General features: G+C 43.4%; 1 protein-coding gene across 5 annotated transcripts in view; it reads left to right on the plus strand.

Moving 5' to 3' along the window:
- BOD1L1 (biorientation of chromosomes in cell division 1 like 1) overlaps nt 1–27,240 on the plus strand; it is a 125,011-nt gene that overhangs the window by 55,740 nt on the left and 42,031 nt on the right. For 3 of the 5 annotated variants that reach the window (XM_058192292.1, XM_058192288.1, XM_058192291.1), the window contains 3 exons: nt 17,851–17,918; nt 19,133–19,202; nt 27,087–27,160. In XM_058192292.1, coding sequence (XP_058048275.1) covers nt 17,851–17,918; nt 19,133–19,202; nt 27,087–27,160 — 212 coding nt within the window. The remainder of the gene's footprint in view (nt 1–17,850; nt 17,919–19,132; nt 19,203–27,086; nt 27,161–27,240) is intronic. The other 2 variants (XM_058192289.1, XM_058192290.1) reach the window with 2 other exon arrangements.

A 27,240-nucleotide genomic window follows, 5' to 3' on the forward strand; every position in this document is an offset into this window, starting at 1 on the left:
GCCGAGTCCGGAGCAGGTCTGGATTAGGCAGGCTCCCCTCCAAGGCTCTGCTAAACAAAGCAGAGCCCCTGGGACGATCTTCTCTCCAGCCGCTCTTTGCTATTCCCTTTCACCCAGGGAAAGCTTTAAAGCTGGCTAACAGCTGTTCTTCGCTGTTTTGCCGGCTTTTTACTGGGTCTTGGTTCGGGGCGCCTTTCCAGGTGTCCTCTGGGGAAGACGGAAGCCACTGGAAGTCCTTCTTGCAGACATTTCAGTACCCAAATTAGGTAAATCATAGTATAGATAGCCTTTATTGTCATTGTACATCATGTATACAACGAAATTGGTTTTAGCCTCATTGATGCAATCTATGACAAAAATATAAACAAAATAAATAGTATAAAGATGCATTACTATGTAAGTACTTAGTGGGAAGAAAGAAAAAGAAAAACTAGTCATACATTTCTGCGTATGCGTGGAGTGATTGCGGTTGTCTTTAAGAGTTGGACAGCCCAAGGATAGAAACTATTTTTAAATCTATTTGTTCGGCTGGCTATGCTTCGATGTCTTCTGCCTGATGGTAGAAGTGCGAAGAGACACTGACCATCATCAGTGCTAGTAGGGAGTGGGTTTTGCTTTCATTTATATTCTAGTAGTTTGCCCTGTCAAAGTTGCTGAGAGTGTTCTTGGTAGTCCTTTGGTTGGGCTGTTTACTGTTAGCTTGTTTGGGAGTTCCTTAATTGGGTATTGTTTGCTTCTTGTTGGACTAATGTTAATCTTAGCATTAATCTTGTCATCTGGGTGTTGATTGCTGGTGAGGAGGTCTTCTGGTCTTTTTGTTCCCTTGTTGGTTGTCTCTTTTGAATGGTATATAGATGTTGTTTACATCTTTGTGCCTATTGATGGTCAATTTGTCAGAGTGCCAGGTTTTCAGGAATTCTCTAGTGTTTTGGATTTGATCTCGGATAGTCTAGGTTTCCTAGCTGAAACTATGTTTAAGTCTATCCATGTATTGTGAAATTAAGGAATTTTCAGCATGTCATCTGATTGCTAGTTGATGCTCATGAATGTGTTCTGCTAGTCTTCTGCCTTTTGTCCTATGTAGAGGATGTTGCAGTCCTTACACTCCTGCTTTCTGCTGGGTCTTATGGTTTACTTGGGATGTTTTTGAGGGCTTTATTGGGTTGAGTGGTCAGGCACCTTTTGATGAAGTTGCATGGATATCCATTTTGTTGGAAGATGTATAGATGATCTGTTTCCTTTTTCTGATGTTCAGGCTTGTTGCAGCATGTTTGTGTTCATCTAAATAGTTTTCTTACAAAGCTACTCTTGTGAGAGGTTGGGTTAATATATTAATAGTGGAACATTTGGTTGGTGTGGGTAGTTTTTCAATAAGCTTGTATTTCTATATTTGCCATTGCTATCTCTGCTGATGAGGATACCAGGAAAAGTAGCATGTTCTTTTCTTCCTCCCTTGTGAATTTTGTATCTTTGAAAATGTTGTTGATAGTTTTGTATGTGTTCTTTAGTTGTTCCTTTCTTATTATAACAAAGATGTCACCTTCATACTGGATGCATACTTTGGGTTGTATAGGTGCGAGTGCTATAAATAGATTAAATAAGAAGCATCTGAAATCAGGACTAAGTTTCAACACTTTTATAATATTGGCATGAACACTATTTTCTGCTTATTGAAAATGTTTCTATTCTACCATTCAATTCATAATTTGTATTTCAGCTTATAAAAATAGAAAGCTAAATCTCACAGCAGAAGTAAATAACCCACATATACATGGCTACAAAAATAGAAAGGTCTATATTTGGGTGGTAAAGGTCTAGATTCTCGAAAACTGATCCTAATTTCATAGGTAAGGACAAGAGCAGCCTCTGAGACAAGTGTTTTCCAGTCACTAGGACATGTGGAATAATCACATTCCCCTGAGGAGTAAGCCTGTGGCGGTTTCCATTAATTCCCTTGTTTTAATGTATGTACATTTTCATTGGAAAGACTAGCCAATGATGATTTCAAATGGTTAAATACAGAGTACAGTGAATCAAATACAACTGAGCTTTCCTGACAGCCTTAAAATATGAAAAATAACATATATTTATTTAGCCCATGTTTCTGAAAATAGGTTTATAAGAGGGCAAGTGGGGGAAGGGAAGTACATGATGTCACCCTAGCACATGAACTTGGTAATAGAAGATGTTGCCCTGATGTTTACATGTCCCAAACATGTCGCAAACCTTCTATAGAATATTAAGCAACTACTATATTTTCCCGAAAATAAGTCCTGGCCCGATTTTCACGCCTGTTCCTAATATAAACCCTATCCCCAAAATAAGCCCTAGTTAAGCCTGGTCCCACCATCTGGTTGCTCACGGTCACAATGGCAGGAGGGCGCATGGTACCACCACGAGGTGAGGCGAGGTAGGTGGTGGTGGGAGCTGCCGCCTCCTCCTCCACCTACCGCTTCGGTCCTGCAGCACTGTCTCGCTCTGCCTGGTCCCTGTTCACCATTTCAAATAGGCAGCTGTGGAGGCCTGCAGCTCTGCTGCTGCATTTTGGGAGATGCTGGCTTCAGACGGGTCCATTTTAGCATCTGCAGCCCTGGGGGGGGGGGTTGCCTTGCCATCTGCTTCCCAGCTCTGTTGCGTTTCTCCACCTCTGTAGAGCTTGGAGCATCACCGCCCAGCTCCCCTCTCTTCTCCAAAGCATTCCTTTGCTAGCCTGCTTTCCAGCTCCGTTGCATTTCTCTGCCACCACTTGCAGGGCAACAGAAGAAGTTTGTGGGACTAAAAAAAAGTTCAATCAGACCTTCCAACTTCACAAGATCTTTTCGCGACAAGTTGGAAGGTCTGAATGAACTTTTTTTTAGTCCCACAAACTTCTTTTGTTGCCCTGCATGCGGCAGTGGAGAAACGCAACAGAGCTGGAAAGCAGGTGACAAGGCAACCCCCACCCCAAGGGCTCTAGGCATTGAAACGGGCCCATCTCAAGGCAAAACTGGCATCTACTGAAACAAAGCCTCCAGACCTGCCGCCTTTGAAACGGTGAACAGGGACCAGGCAGTGCGAAGCAGTGCTGCAGGACCAAAGAACAGGTACATGAGGAGGAGATTGCAGCTGCTGCCGGGCAGGTGATTCAAGGAAGCTCCTCCAGTAGTGGCTGCAGCTGATGCGCAGCCCCAGCAGTGGCCTTTTGCCATCACTAGCTCTGAAAAAGCGTAGAGGGGCCAGGTAAGGGAACCGAGCCTCACCTGCCCATCCTCTGTAGCATGGAAGTCTGGCTTGGGAGGGGAGTGAAAGGGAAGAGGTGGCCGGGCAACCATGTCATTGAATTGGCGGAGCAGTTCTTTCCCCATCTCATTCAACTGTTGATGGGGGCGGAGCTGGGGGATGATGTAGGATGGCATGGCACCATCCCCACCCAACCTTGCCTGGTCCATTCATCATCCAGCCTGCAGAGCCTGATGCTGGTGGCATGAGGTGGCAGCTGGAGTGACTCCTTCCCATTTCACCTGGTGGCAGAAGCCAGCAGGGCGCCTTCTGCCGCCACTCCCATGTGTGGCTGGGACTTGTGCCGTCGCCTCGCCCCATCAGCATCAGTGGCCTCACCACCCCAACAGCATCACCCTTCTGGAAGGGGTCCGCAGCGAGATGGGCAGCATTGCGGGGCTGGAGGGGGGCTGTGGCTGTAGGAAGGATGGAAGGACCCATGGGAGGCAGCAGACTCCTTCCTGATGGGGAAGGGTGGGCAAAGCTGGCTGGTGCTCTGCAGGGCAGGCTGCCTATGTGCCCTTCTCTGCGCTCCACCCCATAAGTGGGATCGAAACTTTGGCTTCTCTCCAGAAGGGTGAAGTGACCTGGCGGGCAGAAGGGTGTGACTGTCAAGGTTCCAAGTAACACCCCCAATGAAAGAAAACTCCAAGGCTTGAAGTTCCTCAAAGCTACATTTTATTAGAGATGTCATATTGGGCATCTGGGAAAACCTGAATCTGAAATTTTCCAGGTTTTCCCCACCCAAAAGAAAGTTCAACTCCCTGCCTAACATCCACAAGTCCATCACATGGTTCAATCAAACATCGTTCCAACTGGAGATGCCTCCCAGTTCCAGTCTCCAGGTGCAGGGCAAGTTGTTGACTTCTTGAGAAAGGAATGTTATTATGACTATATATCATCCATGCTCCATACATTCTCCGTATTGGTGAAGACAGCAGCCAGAGTAGGTAATCCTCTGTTCAGATTGGTGGACTGAGTCTGACAAAGTTGTTAGATCTCGCCTCTTGCCGGGGGATCCCGCTTTTGACTCAGTCCGACAGACTAGACAGACACATCGAGAGTTCTTCTTTATATCTGGCTACTATTTTCACCACTATTTCCACTTTCTGGTTTGGACATTGGACTGTTTTTTCTGGATTTCTTCATCTAAATTGTGAGTTTGTTATGGATTGGTCTGTAAGTCCCCGCAGCCTGAGGCTTCGGCTCTGCCTGGGCTGGGGCCCTATGGCTGCCAGGAAAGCCTTTCACTTTCAATTACTGTCAATTTCAGTCGAAAGGCTTTCTCCTGGTTCCCTTTCTTAAGAGTCTTGTTAGGGACCAGCTGGTGGATTTGAGTGTTCCCGAGGCTGCCGCGGGCTGGCAAGTGGAGTCTCGTGCTCCCACTGCCTGAGGGAAGCCATTTTAAAGCCTTTTGCTGAAGCCTTGCAGTTTGACAGTTGGAGTGACAGCGATTGAGTGGTGAAAGGGCTGCTTCTGCTTGGTGGCTTTTCGCAGAGCTAGTTTGCGCTCCCTTTCAAGTCCCAAATTGTTTCCTGCCTCGGGAGGCTTCCCTCATTGTCCAAATGGCCATAATCAGCCATGATTGAGCAGCGGAGACAGCACTTGTGGATTTGGAGCTTTGCGCGCCTTTGCCTTGCTGCAGCAGCCATTTTTGAACATCTGCCACTTTTCGCACCCTCTTTTCTTCTCACTGCGGCTGAGCCATTTTGACAGGAGCGCTGAGCTCTGACCTCACAGCCAGCCACCAGGCTTGGATTTCTTCAAGGTGCCTTGACGTTCAATGACCTTTACCACCATTGAGCTTCTGCTCTACCACTGTTGCCTGCTTGAGCCTGATTACAGGCTTACCTTGATTGTGCCTGGTGCCTGTTGTGCTCCATCCTATTTCAGCCTAAGGGAATTTTTTCCCCCTGCTGGCATTTGTTGAGGCTATTCCTATTGAGGACATTAGCAGCCTTATTCTTCTTCTGTGAATTGCTGACAGACTTGCCTGCTTCATATTCCCAGCCTCCTTGGGTTTGTTCACAGAAAATCATTCTGTTCAGCATGCCCAAAGCTTTGAGTAAATCAAGGAGGGCCAATGATTCCAACTCTCCTGGCAGGGATGAGTCCTCCATACAGGAGTGTGACCCCTTGTCTGCGGCACCAGACCATGCGCACAGTGTTTCTTCAACTGGCACGCCAAGGTCTCATAAATCCATTTCAAGAGCGGTCAGCAGGCATGAGAAACAACGTGATCTAGCACTACGCAAAATATGTGACCAGGCAGTGGCCAAGTCATCCAAGCACATCCGTTCCACTTCTCAGGTTCACGCTCCAGGGGGTTCACCCAGCTCCATTTCTATTGATCGGGTGTCATTGCAGGGTGACCCATTGCCTATATCTACGGCCAATCTCTGGTGGAGCCTCGACTGTATCTTCTGAGCATCTGGCTCGAGACAGCAATCTAGTGGAACCAGCGGCAACACTGCAGGGTCCTGTCCCAGTACCTCCTGGCGATATCCAATTGGGAGGTGTCAATGCTCCCTTCTCTGGCGATCTACAGGCTATTATTGCCCTTGCCATACAACAAGGTATTCAAGCGGGCCTTCATCATTCTTCCAGAGCGCCCTCAGAACATTCTGCAAATTATAGCCACTGCCTTGACCAGAAGGACGAGTCTCACTCCTATGATGACCCATTTTCACCTGACCGTTCACTGGCAACTTCTGTGCTGGAGGACATTGAGCGCTGTGAGTTGGATCTCTTTGACAATGAGGGATTGGCACCTGACCAGCCGGCATTCACAGGCCTTTTTCCGCCTAACTTATTTAAATCCCTGCTGTTCAAAGCCATCAAGGTGACTCAACTTCACCAGTGGGCGAGATCTCATCTACTCCATCACAGGGGCCCGCAGCCTCTCTTTTTTCCGAGCCTGATCGGGCTGTGGACACTATCCCAGCACCTCGCTTGTTTGTGAACGTGGTTAAGAGACAGTGGTCAACACCAACCACGGCTCCGCTCCCTTCGTCTACAGAGCGATGCCATTTCAACGTGGCCTCTGATTTGGTTTCCTTGTTGCAATCACCTACGGTTGACGGCCCCATCATTGCCTCCTTCACAGGTTCCACTATCCCTGAACAGCCTGAGGAGGCGCTGCTGCCGGATGACAGGCATACAGATCAGGTGTTACAACGGGCATAGCAAGGGGCCTCTTGGGCCATTCGATCTGCGGCCACTGCTTTTTTAATCGGGCCACATTGCTCTGGCTCAAAGAGTTGCAAGATAAATTGCCACCTGACAATACCAGGATCCAACAGGACCTCAACAAGGTCATGGCAGCTGTACAGTTCTCGGCGGATGCCACTTTACATTCCGTCAGGCTTGCCTGTTGTGCAATGTCATCTGCTGTTGCGGCTCGTCTCATGATCTGGTTACGTAATTGTCAGGCGGATACCTTCTATAAGTGGCGCCTGGCATGTACACCCTTTGGTGGGGACAAGTTGTTTGGTGATGGCCTGGAGCCGCTGCTAATCGAAATCAAGGATAAAAGGAAGATATTGCCTACGGCCCAGCATCGAGGGGAGTCCCGATTCCTTCCTTTTTCCCATCGCCCTTCTGTCCGGGGGTCTGACTGGGGGGCTGGGTCTTCCCGTTTTCAGGGGTCGTATGGTTCCAGGCAACGGGCTTCACAGGATAGGTCATTCTGCGTATTTGAATAAACGGCTCTTTCGAGGGGGAGGGAGCCGTTCTATCCGCCGCCGCCGTTAACTGCCATAGTAGTTCTACTGGCAGCAGAATGGCTCTTTATGCCGACCATTGGAACGAAACTACATCTGACTGCTGGGTCAGGGATACGGTAAGAATCTGGTCTATCCCTGGAATTTGTTTCTCCACCCCCATAATTCTTCATTCGATGCCCTGTGTCTCGTGATGCAACTAAGAAGGTCCTCATGAATGCTGCGATACAACACCTTCTACTCATAAATTTTATTCAGGAGGTGCCAGAGGATCAACATGGGCTAGGGTTTTATTCTCGACCTCAAACGTTTGAACCAATATATAGTCTATAGGAGGTTCAAAATACAGTCTTTACAATCTATTCTAGACGGCATCAGGAAGGGTGACTTCCTCACTTCAATCAATATTACTGAGGCGTATTTACACGTCCCTATTCTCCCTGCTCATAGGCAGTTTTTGTGGTTTTTCTATGCAGGGGTTCATTACCAGTATACGGCCTTGCCCTTTGGGCTGTCCTCGGCCCCGAGGTGCTTTACAAAACTTCTGGCTTCATTAGCAGTCTTTCTCCGGTCCCACGCAATTTGTCTCCAGTGTTATCTGGATGACATCCTTATTTTGTGAACCTTGGTTCAGGGGACTCTTAGGGATTTGCAGGTAACCCTGCAGTGTTTGGCAACTCATGGGTTCACTGTCAGTAGAGAGAAGAGTCAATTGACTCCAGTGACTTGTATCCTTCACTTAGGGGCTGTGATTGACTCGACTGTGCAACGGGAGCATAAGATTTCCCTATTCCTTCTCTCCCAACTCCTAGAGAAAATGATTTCCACCATTTCTATCACTCCTTGGGCCTAACTGCATGCTAGGGACTTCAGTGGTTTCTTTTGCCATTCCAGAAGGCAGACAGGGTCTTCTTCAACCACAGTCAGGGTGCCCCAGGACATCCTCAGGTCTCTCAACTGGTGGCGGTCGCCGACACTGACCAAGGGGGTTCTTTTCAATGCTCCCCAATGCTTGGTGGTAACAACAGATGCCAGTCTCTCCGGCTGGGGAGCCCACTTCGAGTCGGAATTGGCTCAGGACATGGGGTCTGCCCAAGACCTACGACACAATATCAATTGGCTAGAGCTTCAAGCCGTGTACCTAGTCCTCCATCGCTTTCTGGGAGCAGTCTCGGGCAAGCACATTCTAGTGCTCACAGACAACATTGCCACAAAGGCGCACATAAATCACCAAGGGGGCACCAGATCCTGATCCTTGATGCGGGAGGCCATGAGATTGGGTCTTTGGGCAGAGTGCCATCTTCCGTTGTTAGCAGCAGAACATATTTCCGGGACTGCCAATGTGCAGGCGGACTGGTTGAGTCACCAAATGGTCGATCTCTTGGAGTGGCGCCTAAATCCAATGCTTTTTCAGGCCCTGGTAAAACGTTTTGGCATTCCAAAAGTGGACCTCTTTGCAACACAGTCGAAAGCTCAACTCCCTCGCTTTTACACATGGTTCCCATCTCGAGCAGAGGGCGTCGATGCTATTCGCAGCCAGTGGCCAACAGGCCTCCTTTCCGCCCATTCCTCTTCTGGCGAAGGTGTTACGCAAAGTTGTGGACGAGCAGGCGGCGGTCATCCTTCTGGCACCTCATTGGCCACGGAGGTCTTGGTTTGCCGATCTTGTGTCACTGTCAATAGCTCCACCCTGACGGATATCTCCGATTGTCGATTCCCTCAGCCAGGGGGCAGTGGTCCACCCGGATCCCCACTGGATTCAACTGACTGCATGGCGGTTGAGCGGCACGCCTTGAGATGGGACATTTTCCCGGGCGCCATCCGGACTATTCAACCTTCTCATAGACATTCCACTCAATGCATTTATTCTGCGAATTGGCAGGCCTTTTGCTCGTGGAGTAGCCGTATTGGACTCCTACCTCTTCAGGCTTTGGTGTCACATGTTGTGAACTTCTTGCAGGCCGGTTTGGAACGGGGACTTTCCCCTAATACATTATGGAGGCAGGTGGCGGCACTCGCTACTGTGTTGCCTGCAAAGAATTCTCTTCCCTTGTCTCAGGAGCCAGTCATTCAGCGCTTTTTGAGAGGGGCCACTAACCTGTGCCCTCCTGTACTATATCAGTACCCCACTTGGGACCTTTCAATTGTTTTGAATTCGCTCATGGGACCACCTTATGTACCGTTGCGGGAGGCCAGTTTACGCTTATTGTCTTGCAAGGTTGTCTTCTTGGTCGCGATCATGTCTGCTCGGAGAATTTCGGAACTGGCGGCTCTATCCGGAGCGATCTTTGCGTATTTCACGCAGACCGTGTAGGCTGCATCTTGACCAGTCCTTTGTGCCCAAGATTAATACCTCTTTTCACTGAATGTAGGAGGTGGTGTTACCTGATTTTTGCCCGCATCCGAAGCATCCGTCTGAACGTCGATGGCACTCTTTGGATGTCCGCCAGATGCTGCGTATCTATCTGGACCAGATGGCTACCATACGCAGGACAGAGTCGTTGTTTGTCTCTTTTATTCCCCTCTCATGGTGATGTCCTAGATGTTCCAAAGTGACGTCCTAGACCATTGGCAGGTGGATATGGCAGACAATTACTAAGGCCTATGATTTGCAATCCCATCCAAGGCCCAACCGTGTGACGGCTCATTCGACCCATAGTGCGGCAACTTTGGCAGCCTGGGCAAATCAGGTTTCATTGCAGGAGATCTGCAGGGTGGCTGCGTGGACTACCCCTTCGTCCTTTGTCAAGCACTACAAGTTTGACAAGTTTGCTTCTTCTTTGGTCGTAGAGTTCTTCAGCAAGTTATTGTCGGCGGGGGGCCTTCAGACCAGCCAGGGATCTAACAACTTTGTCAGACTCAGTCCACCAATCTGAAGGGAGGAGGATTACCCACTCTGGCTGCTGTCTTCACCAAACGAGAAGGTCCGTCTCAGGTAAGCATCAACGTCCCATCCCTCCTCCCAGTTTCCCACAGTAGTAAACATGGTAGGTCTGAAGGCCTAATACAGAAGCTGGCTTCTAGGCCTGGCTGAATCTTCGTGATTGAAACTTTGGCTTCTCTCCAGAAGGGTAAAACAACCTGGCAGGCAGACGAGTGTGACTTTTTCCCCTGCTCTTTCTGCTTTTCTGCTTTCTTTTTCTGATCGGGCCTTTTTCCACATCCCACCTGCTTTGTCTTTTGCTTTGTCTTTTTCACACAGGAGGCGGCCCTTTTTCACACAGGAGGCGGCCCATCCCACCCCCGGCCTTGACTCATGGTTACAGCACCGGCTGTGCAGCTCCCTGTGTGGAAAAAAAAGACATTCCCCAAAAATAAGGCCTCATCCTTATTTTGGGGCCCAAAAGAAAATAAGACCAGGTCTTATTTTCAGGGAAATGCGGTAGAAGGAGTAGATGTTTAAAATGAGAAAAAGGAGCAGAATGTGAATAAATTGATTCTGTTCATATATTACACCATCACAAGCTGTTTCATTCAATAAGAGAATTAGAGTGAAAAACCTTGGCAAAATATGAGTAATTAAACTGATCTTAGTATTAGGAAAATAAGGTAGAAATAATCTATGATAATATGATTTATAAGAAGGAAATGGAATATTAGTAAAAAGCCTAATAATTAACACAGTTGAGATGAAAGAATTGAAAATTGTGAAAATAGATAATACAATTTTAAGGACTTGCCTCTCCTCTCTTTTCAAAAAAGAACTCTTGAAAGAAGCATTATTTCAAAAGGAAGCTTTTATTTTTTTTATTTTTTTTTTTCATAAAAAGTTTTATTTTTACAATCATATCAAATAATTCATCCAATGTACAGTTATATACAATTAGTCGGGCTTGCCCAGTCACCACCCCCCTTTTTAACACTCTTCCCTCTTCTACCTTCTTTTACTTTCCAAACCTTCCTCTCCTTCTCTTATCTACATCCGCTCCTCCCTCCACCCTACACCTTCCTTCTCCCTCTACTATCCCTCTTCCTTCCTCTTCTCCTCTTTCCTACCTCCTACTCTCTCTTTTCTCCCTCCTCACCGTTCTAAAATGGTAACTATGCAGACCCGATCCTACATTAATTATATTTCTTCAATAATCCCTGTACATTAACCATCACTCCATCTCTACCAAACCCCCAATTCCCTCCCCTTACCCCCACCCCCATGCCGACTTCCCAGAACGAAATGCAGGGTATCAAAACTAACAATCATAATCCAAAATAATTCCTAAATTATAATCTCTAGTCACACCACACTTAGTCACACTCTCAATTCCCCTCTCCTTCAAAAATATATCTAATACAAAATATTTCCTAAATTTACTCATATGCTATTCAATATTTTTTTATCTGATACTTATTTTAAATATAATCAATCCACATTTTCCATTCTAGAATATATTTTTCTAGTGTATAGTCTTTCAAGTAAGCGGAGATTTTGTCATCTCTGCCAGATTTGATACTTTGAGTGTCCATTCTTCGATTGTAGGTAATTCTTCTTTCTTCCAATACTGAGCAATCAAAAGTCTTGCGACTGTTATTAAGTTCAAAATCAATTTAGTCTCTATAGCTGTGTAGTCCATAATTATTCCTAGTAGAAAGAACTGGAGTAAACTTAATCTTCTTTTCAAAATATTCTGCATGATCCACCATACTTTAATCCAAAATGCTTTAACTTTTTTACAAGTCCACCATATATGGTAATAAGTAGCATCTTCACAATCGCATCTCCAACATTTAGCAAGATCTAATATGTGTTTCTTGTAAACAGGTAATGTCATTTTAAATTGTTTCAAATAATGAAATCCTTTCCTTCTCTTCTACGGTGAGTTCAGGCCATTAACATTCCAAGATAGGAAACTTTTGGAACACCAGCCGCAGATCACATTTTACTTTAGGCCTTGCTCCTCCCACTGTTTCCGTTGTAGTAGTTGCCAGTTGTTGTTGTGCCTTCATCTCTTGTTCCTTGCGCTTAGCAGCAGCTCTTGTCAACCTTTGTTCTTTTGAATCTAAACCCGTCGAGGTATTTCCAACACTTGTAATAAATCTTCTTCCATCACAATCTGTTCTTGTACCTGCTTCACTTCTCTTTCCTTCACTTCAGCCTCCTTCCTCTAGCTTCCAATGGGGAAGACTTCCAACTTTAATACCTCAACATAAAATTCTCTTGCTTTTCCAACCGTATTGAAACGATATACTTTCCTGCATAATATACTATTATACCAGTTGGAATATCCCATCTATATTCAATCTGATGTTTTTAAGTTCATTCACCAGGAAGGCAAATTCCTTCCTAGCCCTTAACATTTTGGTGGAATTTCCTTTAATATCAAAATATCTTGACCAGCAATCTGAATCTTCTCCCCTTATATGAAGCTTGCAAAATCTGATTTCTCACTGTTCTGTTTGTAAAATAAATAACAACATCCCTTGGCAACTTTTTTGCCTTGCTATCCAAGAATTCACACGATATATTTTATCAATTTGATAAGCCACATCTGCTGGACGAGCTGCTAATATCTCAGCAAATACTTCAGAAAAATTTCCTTAAATTCTCTTCCTTATTTTCTTTCAAACCTCGAATTCTAAGAGCAAATTCCATATTTCTATATTGTATCAAAACTATTTCATCCTCTGTTTTTCCATTTTACTTTGAAATTCATCCATTTTATTTTCTAATTTTAAATTATGTTGCTTAATTTCTTCAACCTCCTCCTCCAATAAAATCACATTCGTTGCCAAACTTTGTACTGCCATTACAAATCCTTCTTTAACTTCTTTATTTCCCACTTGAATTTCTGATATCTGCTCTTTCATTTCAGACATCTCATCAGTTATTACTTTAAATTTTTCTTCTATAAAGCCTTTTAAGTTCTCTTGTAACGCCTCTAAATTCAATGTTCTAGTCTCTGCTGTATGAGCTGGAGAGGCACCAGCTGATAAAGTTCCAGAGCTCTTTGTTACAGTAGACTTTAATTGTTTGGCTGCCATCTTCTATAAAATTATATATTTATTTATTTCCAACTTAATATTCACTTTAAATCTTCTTAACCTCTAAAAAACACAGTCTTTTAAAGCAGTATTTAAAAATCTCCCCTAGATTCTATCAGCAGGCAGCAAAGAGTTAAAGAGTAAAAGCAGCAAGTAACATGCAAATTACCAACTGCAGACGGAACGCTGAAAGTATCGCTTTCGCTTTCCACTCGTTAACTTGTTAACAATTCGCCTCCATTTTTTTACTGTTTTCAAGCTTGTTACAAAGTATCGGGGAATTGGCTTGGCTACTTGCATAAAGTTCTCCCACTTTCGTTCTGTCCGGTATAATCCTTTATTGTCCAAAATAAATCTCGGCGTTTGGTCGTGGTGATTGGTTCCGCCAAAGCAGAAGAATCCTCGGATCTGGAGCACTTCGGGTTACTGGAGGGAACTTAACCCTTCAAACCCCTTTTTTCTCAGGGGCTTTAGGGAAATTCAACCTCTGCCCTCAGCTCACCACCTTCTCCTTCTCCCGAAGAAGGGGTTTTCCGAACCGCTGGACAGCAGATTTAAGCTGTCCTAGCGATTCCACATAATCCAGAGGTTGGTGATCGTAAAGATCACCGCCATCACCTACGGTGCCAAACCGGAAGTCAAAAGGAAGCTTTTATTGAGAGAAAGTGATAGCAAAGAAATCAAGGCAGGATCTGAAATTCCCGCTTAGAACCATTGCAGAAAAAACCCTCTCCTATGCCCAGTCCAAGGTGGGCCAATCTGCAGGTGTGAAGTTGTTATGAGAACTTGAGCGCTCTGCGTTCCTTCAGAGCAGAGACAAAATAAATCGCCCCAGGCCAATTCCTCCCCCTCCCTTTCCCAAGCAGATACATCAAAGTGACAGGTAGACCAGAAACAGGAAAGAGGTTGTAAAGGAACATCCAGGGAATGGCAGTTTCCCCGATAGGGATGTAAGGGAACCTCACAGTAATATAATACGTTGAAAAATGGAAAAAAAGTTACATATTTAGATTTCAGCTGTGATAAAATGATTCTGCTGCAGTTTATCTTTTGGACAAATGTATTAACTGAACAAATAGAAAGATGGTTTTGTTTTTACCCTAGAACTTTGTATTTCAAAAGTTCTAAATTGCCTCAGCAGAACCAAAACCTAGAACATCTGAGTTGTTCAGGTCTCAGGTGAAACAAAATATGGAATGGGCAAATCAGTGTTGTTGGTTTTTTGCATTCATTAAGCCAGGCCAGTCTATCCTTTTGGCCAGCCCGGATCTAAAGTTCTGGCTGTCAGTTCATCTTTTCTGTTCTCAGGAAGAAGTATGGAAGTGCCCACAGATTGCAACTTTATGTGGGAAGAAAAGGCTTTTTTTTCTTTTTCCTGATTGTGAAGGAATTATATAGACCTGCCTTAGGAATGGTGAAAGAATTAATTAACTATAAAGTGGGGAATTGTAGAAAGAACGACTTAGTCTTAAGAAAGAGGATACCAAAGAAGACATTCAACACAAATACACACACAAGCACAGAAAAATCTAATGAAATAAGGAATTATTCAACTAGATTAAATAAGTGACAGCTGTACTTTGTCTTTATAGGCTAGGATAAATGCCCAAGAAATTCTATGAAAATCTCTTGTTGAACATAGCTGGCTTGGCCAATAGTCAAGGCTATAGTCTGCAAAACCTGGAAGGAATCGGATACTGTTTCCAGACTTTACGGACCACCTTATATATTACATTGCCAAAAGCTTTATAGACAATTGATACTTGAAAATAAAAATTAACTATCTTTATGTCATGATAAATTGTGTTAGCCACCTCAAGCAACCTCATGAATAATGCAGGAAATAATAATTCTTTATTTCTTGCCACAGATGACTTAAATGGGTCTGTGTTTCTGGACATATTATTATTTATTATTATTATTTATTATATTTGTATACCGCCCATCTCCCGAAGGACTCAGGGCAGTTCACAGCCAATAAAACTACAGAAAACATATAATACATATAAAACAGCAAAAAAGAATAGAAAATTAATTCAATTTATGGCCTAAAACTTTTAAATACAAATTTAAAACCCCGTTTAAAAGCCCTGATTTAAAACCCCAATTTAAAACTACGTTCACGCTAGTCCTGCTCTTCGAAACAGCAACGTCTTCCGCTCGCGGCGGAAGGACCTGAGGTCGGGGAGTTGACGAAGCCCCAGAGGGAGCTCGTTCCAAAGGGTAGGAGCCCCCACAGAGAAGGCCCTCCCCCTGGAGGTCGCCAGCCGACATTGTTTAGCTGACAGTATCCGGAGGAGGCCCTCTCTGTGAGAGCGCACTGGTCGATGAGAGGCTAATGGTGGCAGTAGGCGGTCCCGTAAATATCCCGGCCCTAAGCCATGGAGCGCTTTAAAGGTGATAACAAGTACCTTGAAGTGAACCCGGAAGACCACCGGGAGCCAGTGCAGATTACGCAGGAGGGTGTTACAGGAGCCACAAGGTGCTCCCTCTATCACCCGCGCAGCCGCATTCTGGACCAGTTGGAGTCTCCGGGTACCCTTCAAGGGGAGCCCCATGTAGAGAGCATTACAGTAGTCCAGGCGGGATGTAACAAGGGCATGAGCGACTGTGCATAAGGAAGCCCGATCCAGAAAGGGGTGTAACTGGCGTATCAGGCGAACCTGATGAAAAGCTCCCCTGGCGACGGCCGTCATATGATCTTCTAAAGACAGCCGTGCATCCAGGAGGACGCCCAGATTGCGAGCCCTTTCCGTGGGGGCCAATAGCTCGCCCCCAATGGTCAGTGATGGAATTAGCTGACTGTACTGGGCCGCCGGCATCCACAGCCACTCGGTCTTGATGGGATTGAGTCTGAGTCTGTTCCTCCCCATCCAGACCCGTACGGCCTCCAAGCACTGGGACATCACTTCAACAGCCTCGTTGGGGTGGTTAGGGGTGGAAATATAGAGCTGAGTATCATCAGCGTATAGATGACAACTCATCCCAAGACCACGGATGATCTCACCCAGCGGCTTCATATAGATGTTGAACAGAAGAGGCGAGAGAACTGACCCTTGCAGCACCCCACATAAGAGGCGTCTCGGGGTCGATCTCTGTCCCCCTGTCAACACTGTCTGCGATATAGGTAGCAATTCATGTTTTCTGAAACATGAGTAAAGATAGTATTGATTATTACTTCTTTCCCCAGTCTCAAGGATTAGACCAATCAAGTATAAATTCAAAGTTATTACTATTTGACTAGGGTGATGGGATTTTAGTCTAACAAATGAATAGGAGCCTGTTTATGTAAGGCTGCTTCAGAATAGACTTTCACTGTGTAGTATGAGGGATGCCAACAAAAGCATGTTCTGTTTTGTTGCATGAAAAGCATTATAGAGTAGGCATTTTCTGTACAAAAGAAAGAGAAGAGGCTGAGAAGACTTGTGGGGGAATATGGTAAGGCCAATGTGGGAGCTGTTGTGGAGAGAGGAAAAAACAGATGAATCTCCATATCTTCAGTTGCCCTGGGTTCTCTGCACTCTTATTCCTCTTAATCCAATCCATTTTTGCCTAAACAGCTAATTTCCTTCCAGTCAGGAACCAAATCAACAGAAACACCTATGTTTCTGCTCAGGCACAGGCGTTCAAAAATATATATTCTTGCACAACTGTACTAATAAAGGTGAAAGTAATTTTTATTGATAGTGATTATTTCATTCTAACAAAACAACAAATGTATTATTATAATTTGATAGTTATAAATAATACTTGTAAAAAAAATAATCTTACTTTGCCACTCCAAAAGTTACTTTATTAATAATGTGCATTTAAAATACTATATTTTTTGGAGTATAAGACGCACCTTTTTCACCCAAAAAGGAGGGTGAAAATCTGGATGTGTCTTATACTCTGTATGTAGCCCCGCCCAGCTTCTCAAAGGGAGGTTTCAGAGACTGAAAAAGCATCAGAAACGAAGCTTTAGAAATGAAGCCCTCAAACAGAGCTTCAGAAAAGAAGCTCCCAAGCAGAGCTTCAGAGGCTTTTTTTCTGAAGCTTTTTTGGAGACTTTCAGAGGCAGAAAAAAGTTTTTTCTGAAACAGAGTTTCAGAGGCAGAAAAAGAACAAAAAAAAGCAAGGCACAGAGCTTACAACCAAGGAAACTGTTTCTAAAATTCACCTCTGGGAACAGCTGATTGGGGGTATTCCAGGAGGTCAATCCACCTGCCAATCAGCCTTTTTCTTATTTTCCTACCCAAAAACTAAGGTGCATTTTATACTAAGGTGCGTCTTATACGGTATTATAAGCAAATTCATAATGAACTTCAAAAACTGAATAAATAAATGAAAAGAGATATTGCCTGTCTCTGCCATAATACATGTTTCATACTCTAATAGAAAATTATAGAAGTTGTAGTGATTTTTCTTCATTATAAATTTAGCTTTCCTATTAAATTTTGAATATTTATTAAATCTAATAAATATTAAAATTATTAAATTTAAGCAAGCTATAATATTCTAATTGAAAATAGTAAAACAGAATAACATTCTATTGCAAATGAAGGTGAATATACAGGATAATGTTACAGGATCTAATCTGGGTTAATCTTCCAAGCTTTTGGACTCGGCCTGGAGCCCATCTTCAGGGAAATTCTCTCCAGTAGAATGTGTCTTTGGGCTATTCTGTTTGTGGTGTATATTTGGTGCCTGATGTGTGTGGGTTTTTAGCCATACCCAGATTGGATTCTTTTAGATTGTTATCTCTGGAATATCCCCCTACTGTTTCTAAAAATTTTTTTTAAAAAAATAATTTACTAAAATTGGCTTTATTCAGCCATCTGTATAGGGTAAAGTTGCCAGATAAGATCATAGCCTATTGTAACTGTATTACAATTGCTTAAATTATTTTCATTAGACAGTAAAGTGGTGCATCCATTTGAGACTAACAGTCTGGAACCAAGGATGGAGACAGCAACCGACAAGGTACAATGATATTTTGAAATAATTAGTTTTTTAAAGTTGTTTGTACTTAATTTAGAAGAAAACAATTATTTGAAATTAAGACTATTCAAGAAACATTGGACTAACGTGACAAAACGTTCCATGAGCAGATTCTTGTTGGGAGTCTGCCCATGCCTATATTTCTGCCCCTTATGTGAAATATAGTCTCTGTATCTAGTTGCTTGCCAACATATGGAAAGTAGCACAAAACAGTTGCAGTCCAGTAACAGCTTTATAGAACATAGATGCTTATTAAAAAAATCCTAAACAACCTATGACAATTGAATTTTAGAGATATTTCCTTTCCCGAACAGAAACTGAATGACCAAGAGCAAAAAGCAATGGGAGAGGGAGTAACTTCATGCCATCTTAACCACGGCTGACTGATCTATTCAGCCTCCAGAGGGCCATGGTTGTTCCAGTCTAGATGATCTCCAATGGCCAAAGGAAGGATTGGTCTGCCCAGCCTCCATAAGATTAGGGCAGACCCATTCTACTGAACCTATGGGCAGTGGCACGACAGCATTTAAGTGACCACAAATTAGCCAAATTTCAATCTTATTGGTTTATTTGGTCCCCAATTTATTAGTCATTCCATAAGATAGCTCATTTGATATACCTCAATTCAAAATTTGTTGCTTTGTGGTATATTTTTTTTTGTCCAGTTAAAGGTTACAGACAAAAGAGTTTTAGTAGTACAGCATATAGATGTATATGCTGCATGTATGTAGCTGCACATTGTTTGAAGTATTCCAGCTTCCAATTCATTTGTTTAATTGAAATATACTTCTTGTGCAGCATAGTCACAGTACCTTCTCATTTGACTTCCATTCACTCTGCTGGAAGCTTTGTGTTTAGCTTGTGTGTGTGTATGTGTGTGTGTGTGTGTATACACACACACATACACACACACACAATTCCAGGTAAGGTAAATCATGCAGAAGATGTGTCTGTAACTCTTGCTTTCTCCCACATTGATTTTTTTAAAGATTTGAAAACTCCCTTAGGGTTTAAGAGAGTTAGCAAGAGTGCATTTTCTATATCACCATGCTTCCTGCCCTTGCTTTAGAGACAAGACAACAGTATATTATTGTTGTTATTCTTCTGCAGTTTACTCAGCAGCATGCTTGCTTTCAAATAGAGGTGTATTAGGCTTTGATACTGTTGAAAGATATTTTTTTCTCTTTTCTTCATAGCAGCTCCTGTGTACAAATCCAGAAGAGGAACTTCACTATGAAGAGAAACAGCCTGGAGAGGTTCTCAAAAGTAAATTCACATTTTAATAACAGTAATTTTTATGATCCATAATTTGGTGTCCCAATCAATGAAACTACAGTATCTATATTTAACATAGGACTGTACATCCATTCACTTGTAGTGTCTTGAGTTATTAAAAACGAAGCCTCAAAACCCTCCATTGCATTTCTAGCAGATTTCAGTTGAACTGAAATAAGAGACTTGATAACACTGGATCTCTTCTTCCCTGGATGTCTCAAATAGAGCAGGATGGCCACTGGTTAATAGTGATGTAATTAATTCTTTCCCTTAGCAAGAAGTGAACTAATTGATACCAATAATCGTTTCCAACTCACATATTTTGTGATTCTAGTTGTGAAAGGTAATCTAAGGGATTTTAAATCTGTTTGTTCACAATATATGCCAGTGTGTGAGTATCATAGACGAGTGAAAGTTGCCTTCTCATTGATCCCTGCTAACAATGCAACATTTCACTCAAAGGGCCTGACATAGTTTCCTGTACAGTTTTCAAACTTTTTTCAGGACATGGAATCCACTGATAAAAAAAAATACATTCCCAGAACACCTGACCAGGAGGAGCAACTCTAGTGAATAAAACATTTTAAAAATTCTCTTCCAGAAATTCTGCATACTCCTGTTTGCCCTCTGTTGTTGTGGGTATAATTGTAGTTTAAATGAATGATTCATGGATATTTGTTGCTTATACTCCACAAAGAATAGCTAAAATACATTTTCACATGTAAGTTTCTTACATGGGAATCAGTAGTGGGTTTCAAACCCCATCGCTCCTGGTTTGCTTGTAAGTGTGCAGTGCTTCTATGCATGCGTGATGCTTCTGTGCATGCGCAGAGATGTCTGGGCGGGTGGGTGGAGCCTCCCGCCGCAGCTACCGGTTCACCCAATGCAGGGTGAACTGGTAGCAACCCATCACTGATGGGAATCTTATGTATCTATTATTCTATATGACATTAAGTGTTACAATTGTATTATTTTTTTCCACTAGAGACATTTTTAGAAAGCTCCTTCATTTGATAAAATTCAGCCTAAGTAAAAGGAAGTTGTTCAAAAGAGAGTCAATGTCTTCTGTCAAAGATGTGTCTGCAGAGCAGACCAAGAGCTTCATATTCCAAAATTGCAAAGAATGTAAACCCCCGGTTACTGTTTAATGAACAAAGATCTAACTCTGTATTTGATGGTATATTTTTAAAACTGAAAGATTATTTCCTTTGTATCTTATGTAGTAATAATAAAAGAAACCATGTGCATACTTAAAATGATTTTAAATGAGCATTCACAATGAATAATTTGAATAGCAGAGGTTAGCTGTATTCTAAGTTTATAATAGGAAGTTCCAAGCTTCCTGTCAGTGACTCACCTTGACCTTTCTATCTCCTGGGCCTCTTTCTACCTTGCAGTGAACAAGTAGGGCATATCAGAATTTGACCTTTCCAATTCTTTGTTGCTGCTTTGCTTTCTTGGGTTTTGTGCAATCTGGTTAATAAGAGTATGGGAAAGTTAAAGTCCTCTCTTAATCCCAAAATCTCTTCTGCTACACTTAAACATGATCACTCTGTTATCTTTTCAGACAAATGATGATGAAAGGAGAGAAGTATAATTATTACCTTAGGATACTTTAATTAAATGAGCTCGTTAAATAGAGAATATAACATTTTTCTTCCCATCCAGGTAGATTTTTTTCCAACAAATTACATATATACAAATATTCTTGGTTTATGACCACAGTGGAGCCCAAAATTTCTATTGCTAAGCAAGACAGTTGTTAAGTGAGTTGTTCTTTATTTTACAACCTTTTTTGCCACAGTTGTTTAAGCAAATCACTGCGGATGTTAAATGAAACTTGGTTTTTAAGTGAATTTTTCGACTTCCCCCATTGACTTTGCTTGTCAGAAATTCTAGCTGGGAATGTTACAAATGGTGATCACATGACCCTGGGACATGCAACTATAATAAATACATCCAGTTCTCAATCACCTAAATTTTGATCATCTGATCTTAGGTATGCTACAACAGTTGTGTGAAAACTAGTCATAAGTCACTTTTTTCAGTTCTGTTCTGAACTGTCACTAAACAAATGGTTGTAAGCCGAGGACCACCTGTAGAAGCATTTTATTTTTTGCATCCACAAACTTGGAAAATAACAAAATGTGGCTAGTGTTTATCTTAACTGTGTTTTAAAGAAATTTCCTCCAAGGCAGATGTGTAGCAAAAAGTATTTTTGTTCATGTGCTTTCATCAACCACTTATGCAAAGTGTTGTGGCTTTCAGTTTCTCCTGTGCACTGCTTGGAGAGTCCAAGCTGTGGGTATTCAAAGCGTCTGATTGGCCAGAGACTGAGTTGCAAAATCTTTGGCCACGCCTCTTCCTCCCTGCTGAGCCTTTTTTTTCAACTAGTCGGCCTAGAGAGACTCTATTGAATTGCTTCTTACTGTGTTTTTTTTAAATCAGATTCCCTGAGATTCGGATTTCTTGGATTAGTGTGGAGTTTGATAGCTGGCCGAGGAGAGTGTACCTTGTTGTAGGCGGCGTGAGCGCCCGGCGGTGCTCAAATCGCAGCTGGGAGGCTATCCTCGCCAATTCCACAATCAGCCTTTCCAGCAGGCAGGCCAGATTGGAGGCGAAGTGACAAGCAGAGACTTCAAAAAGACTGAGGCTTCGGTCTTCTGTGAGTGTGGGCGGCAGGTCAGAGCTCTGGTGAGCTGTTTTGTCAGCTCTGCGCCATCTGGTGTTAATTCCCCAGCATTTGGGCCATGTTGTCGGTTACAAGCTTTGGGTGAGAGGCAGCGCTTGGAGAGAGGTGCATGGAAGCCGTTTTGCCAGCTTCGTGCCAAAGTGCTAATTTACTGCCGTGCCTCCATTAATTGGCATTTCTTCAAATGTGTTGTCAGTTTGAGGCCAATTGCTATTGTGTTTTTCTTCAGGCTTAACAAATTGATCCTACTTGTACTTCGGTTGAAGTCTGCCTAAATTGTGAGATTATTACCAGGATTGGTGTTTTCCTAGCCTGATTGCAGCGAGTTTTGCAACAGCCAACACCCAAGATGGCGGATCCTGCTGGCTCACACAGCAGCAATTCAGCTAATTCATCTCCCAGACAGAGATCAGAGGTGCTTCTCGTGGCACCGCAGTGGTTGCGATGTCCATGGTTTGCGGATTTAGTGACACTCTCCATCACATGTCCTTGGCAGATTCCTCTTCATTGGATCTCCCTCAGCCAGGGGGCAGTGCAACATCTGGACCCCCAGTGGCTTCAGTTGGCTGTCTGGCACTTGAGAGAGAGATCCTCGCTTTTCTAGTAAGGAGATTGACACTATGCTGGCATCTCGCTGGGCATCTATAAACCGGATTTACAATGCCACCTGGACTTCCTTCTGTTGCTGATGCCAGAGGGAGAAGCTGATCCCCACATCGGCATCTGTCCCTCATGTGTTAGATCTCGATAAGGGGCTCTCGGCTAGCACTCTTTGCAGGCAGGTGGCAACCTTGACAACTATGCTACCTGGCAAAGGATCAATCCTGCTTTCCCAGCATCCCCAGATGCAGTGTTTTTTGAAAGGGGTCACCAATCTCTGGTCGACACCTGTTCATCAATATTCTTCCTTGGACCTTTCTGTAGTTTTGCAGGCGCTGACAGCTTCCCCATTTGAACCCTTGGCATCTATCAGTATCAGACTGCTGACCTTCAAGGTGGCCTTTTTGGTGGTGATCACATCAGCGCACAGGATATCGGAGCAGGCAGTTCTTTTGGTCCTTCCAGATTTGTGCATTTTTCATCCTGACAGGGTCATTCTTCACCTCGACCTGAAATTTGTTCCAAAAGTTAACACTTGGTTCTACAGGGCACAGGAAGTGGTTTTGCCTGAGTGAACGCTGCTGGCATAAGCTGGATGCCCGAAGGACACTTTGTAAGTATATTAAATATACGGCCAGGTTCTGGAGAATGGAGTCCCTATTTGTTTTCTTTCAAACCAGGTCCATGGGGGAAAGGGTCTTGCCCTTCTCAATTGAACGATGGCTGAAGGCCTGCATTGCGTTGACATATGAACAGCAGGCATGGCCACTCCAGGGGCTTATCACGCCTCACTCAACCAGGACCACGGCTACCACGGCTGCCTGGGCCACGCAAGCATCAATTCTAGAGATCTGCAGGGCAGCCACCTGGGCTTCTCCTTCGCCATTCATGCGGAATTACCAGTTGGACATGTGTGCTTCAGCTGAGGCGGTGTTTGGGAGACGAGTGTTACAATGTGTCCTTCAAGCTGAGGGGACCCTGGACCAACCTGTTTCCCGCCCTACTGCGATTTAGCTTGGGTATATCCCATAGCTTGGACTCTTCAAGCAGCACACAGGAAAAGAAACGCTGAATTTACCTGAACGTTCTTTCTTTGTGCGCTGCAGGAGAGTCCAATCCCACCCTGGCTAGCATCGGTCCAGGGTCCAGGAGTGGCCTTTTCATCAGGAGTCTACGCTCTCTCCAGTTCCAACTCTTCGTTGAAAAAACTGAGGCTCAGCCAGGAGGAAGGGGCGTGGTCAAATATTTTGCAACTCAGTCTCTGGCTTTGAATACCCATAGCTTGGGTTCTCCTGCAGCGCACATAGAAAGAAAGTTCAGATAAGTCCAACGTTTCTTCTCTGCATTTGGGGCAAATGTGAAGAGATTTAGAATCATACACTAACAGAGTTGGAATGGACCTTGGAGGTATTCCTTAATACTAAGATGCGTTCTTGATTAATGATTATATCTATGTTTAGAAAATACAGATCAGTATCCACAGTAAAGAATTTCACCAGTATGTGGGTTTGGGCTTCCTTTACCCTAGTCTCATTATCCAGTTTTTAGACTGGATCAGAACTGTCACAAACAGCATCTAATGAACAGGTGTACGTATGTCTCCCATATCAAGCAAAGGCTATCTGTGTGTACCACTCCCTGATGCTAATACAGTTCATTTTAAATGATTGAGATTATGTATCTCTACATAACCCCTGCATTCCCCTGAGTGATATCTGGGATTGGGACAAAGTTTGTGTAGTTCATACACTGCATTCCTACTCCTTTCATTGTTTAGAAAAGTTTATGAAGGGAGCCAAGTGCCTTGTAAAAAGTCATTAAAATTAGGCACAATAACAATTTTTCTCATTTTTATAATGCATACCTTGAGATAATATAAATATTTGTAGTCTAGGAAATTGGGAAGTGACTCAGATCCACCCTAAACTTTTCAGAGGATCTTGTGCCAAACCAATATTCCATTCATCTTAGTCCCACATCATCTCAGTCCCACATCATCTCAGTATTGCAATGAGGCTGAGCAATCCACCCCCCACCTATCATCCTCTCCACAATGCCCAACAGTTGATTGATTGCTCATTTTCTGAATAAATCCTCAGTGCAATACCACTGAGCTCATGGACACAAGATATCTGCTCTAATTAATCATGGGAAATTAGGATTTGGAAGTACAGTTGATGGGAATGAAGAGACTATATCAAGCATACCCCCATCTCCCCTCCACTAAAATCCAGCAATTGACAATCTTCAGAGATGAAGATTAGATATGTGGGCAGTATGCTTCCAAGCACTCAATATGAATAGAATAGAATTCTTTATTGGCAAAGCGTGATTGCACACACAAGGAATTTGTCTTTGCTGCATATGCTCTCAGTGTACATAAAGAAAAATAAAATACATTCATCAAGAATTATAAGATACAACACTTAGTGATAGTCATGGGTTACTAATAAGCAATCAAATCATACTAGGAAACAAAACAATATAAATTGTAAAGATAAAAGCAACATGGTTATAGTCATAAGTGGGAAGAGATAGGTACTAGGAAGGATGAGAAGAATAATAGTAATACAGTCTTAGGAAATAATTTTGACAGTGTTGTGGGAATTAGTTGTTTAACAGTGATGGTGTTAAGGAAAAAACTGTCCTTGTGTCTAGTAGTTCTGGTGTGCAGTGCCCTATAACGTCATTTTGAGCATAGAAGTTGAAACAATTTATGCCCAGGATGTGAGGGGTCTGTAGATATTTTCACACAGCCCTCTTTTTGACTCATGCAGTATACAGATCCTCAATGGAAGGCAGGTTGGTAGCAATTTTTTTTTTGCATTTCTAATTATCCATTGAAGTCTGTGTCTATCTTGTTTGGTTGCAGAGCCATACCAGACAGTTATAGAGGTGCAGATGACAGACTCAATAATTCCTCTGTAAAACTGAATCAGCAGCTCTTTGGGCAGTTTGAACTTTCTTAATGCAGAAAGAACATTTTCTGTTGTACGTTTTTGATGACTTTTTTGATGTTAGGTATCATGAGATATGATAGAACCTAGAAACCTGAAGGTGTCTACTGTTGATACTGTGTTGTCTAGTAAGAGGTGGTAATATAGGAGGGTTTCTCCTAAAATCTACTACCATTTCTATGGTTTTGAGTGTATTTAGTTCAAGATTGTTCTGGTTACACCACAAGGTATTCAACCTCCCGTCTGTATGCAGATTCATCGTTGTCTCAAATGAGACAATCACTGTTGTATCATCTGCAAACTTCAGTACTTTAATAAAGGGATCTTTTGAGATGCAGTCATTGATGTATAGAAAGAAGAGAAGAGAGAGCACACAGCCCTGGAGGGCTCCTGTGCTAATTGTACAGGTATCTGATGTGATTTTGTGTAGCTTCACCTGCTGCTTTCTGTCTGTTAGGAAGCTTATGAGCCATTTACAAGTGTGGTCAGGTATAGCTAGCTGATTTAGTTTAGTTAGAAGAATATCTGGAATGATGGTATTGAATGCTGAGCTGAAGTCTACAAAGAGGACCCTTGCATAGATCTTTGTAGATTCAAGATGTTATAGAACAGTGATGGCTAATCTTTTTGCCGTCACGTGCCAAAAGTGTTGGAGCATGGGGAAGGTCGCGCACGTGCGTGCCTCCATTCATAATTCATTGTGCCCTGTCCCCTGTGCATGTGTACGCTTCCCCCATGCTCCCCCCCCGCTTTTGGCACGCAATGGCATAGTGTACCCGATAGGCCCATTTTTTGCCCTCCCCAGGCTCCAGAGGCTTTCTTGGAGCGTGGGGAGGGCGAAAATGGCCTTCCCCACCACCCTGGAGGCCCTCCGGGAGCTGGAAATAGCCCATTTCCCGACTTCCGATAGGCCCAGAAGGCCCGAAAATTAGCTGGCCAGCGCGTGCATGCATGCTGGAGCTGAGCTAGGGCAACACTCGTGTGCCCACAGCTATGGCTCTGCGTGCCACCGGTGGCACGCGTGCCATAGGTTCACCATCACAGTTATAGGATATAGCGCAGAGTCATATTAACAGCATCATCTGTCAATCTATTTGCTCGGTAGGCAAATTGCAAGGGGTCTAACTGTGGATCTGTGATGGTTTTCAGGTGGGCCTGCACTAGCCTTTCAAAGTTCTTTATAACTACAGATGTTAGCGCAACTGGTCTGAAGTCATTCAGTTCCTTGATGGAGGGTTTCTTCGGCACTGGGATCATAGTAGAGCATTTGAAGCAAGAAGGAACATAGCACATCTTTAGTGATTTATTAAAGATGCAGGTGAAGATGGGAGCCAATTGGTCAGCACAAGCTTTTAAACAAGAAGCAGTTATCTTGTCTCGGCCTGGTGCTTTTCCTGGCTTTTGTCTGTGAAGCAGACCTTGCATCTCATTCTCTGTAATCACCAGAGGTGATGGGCCCAATGGGATGGGGTAGGTTGCAGGAGGCTTAGCTGTGTTGGTGTGTCTGAGATGAGGATTGTGGAGATAGGTGGCAGTAGTTTTCTACTAGTAGTAGTTTTCTACTAATATGTCACATCAACATTAGATTCTGATTAATACCTCTATATTTCTGTTTTTGTTTTTTAGCCTTTGGAAATACATATGCTATCGTCATAACAGAAGCAATAGAAGGTCAAATTCTTAAAGAAAAATTATCAGAGGTATGCACTGGGGTTCGGGGTTAGGAAGTGTTTGCTTGTTTTAATGATTGTGGGGTTTTGTCCTTATTGGAAAAGGGTTT

This window comes from Ahaetulla prasina, chromosome 8 (assembly GCF_028640845.1).
Source record: "Ahaetulla prasina isolate Xishuangbanna chromosome 8, ASM2864084v1, whole genome shotgun sequence".
NCBI classification, from domain to species: domain Eukaryota; kingdom Metazoa; phylum Chordata; class Lepidosauria; order Squamata; family Colubridae; genus Ahaetulla; species Ahaetulla prasina.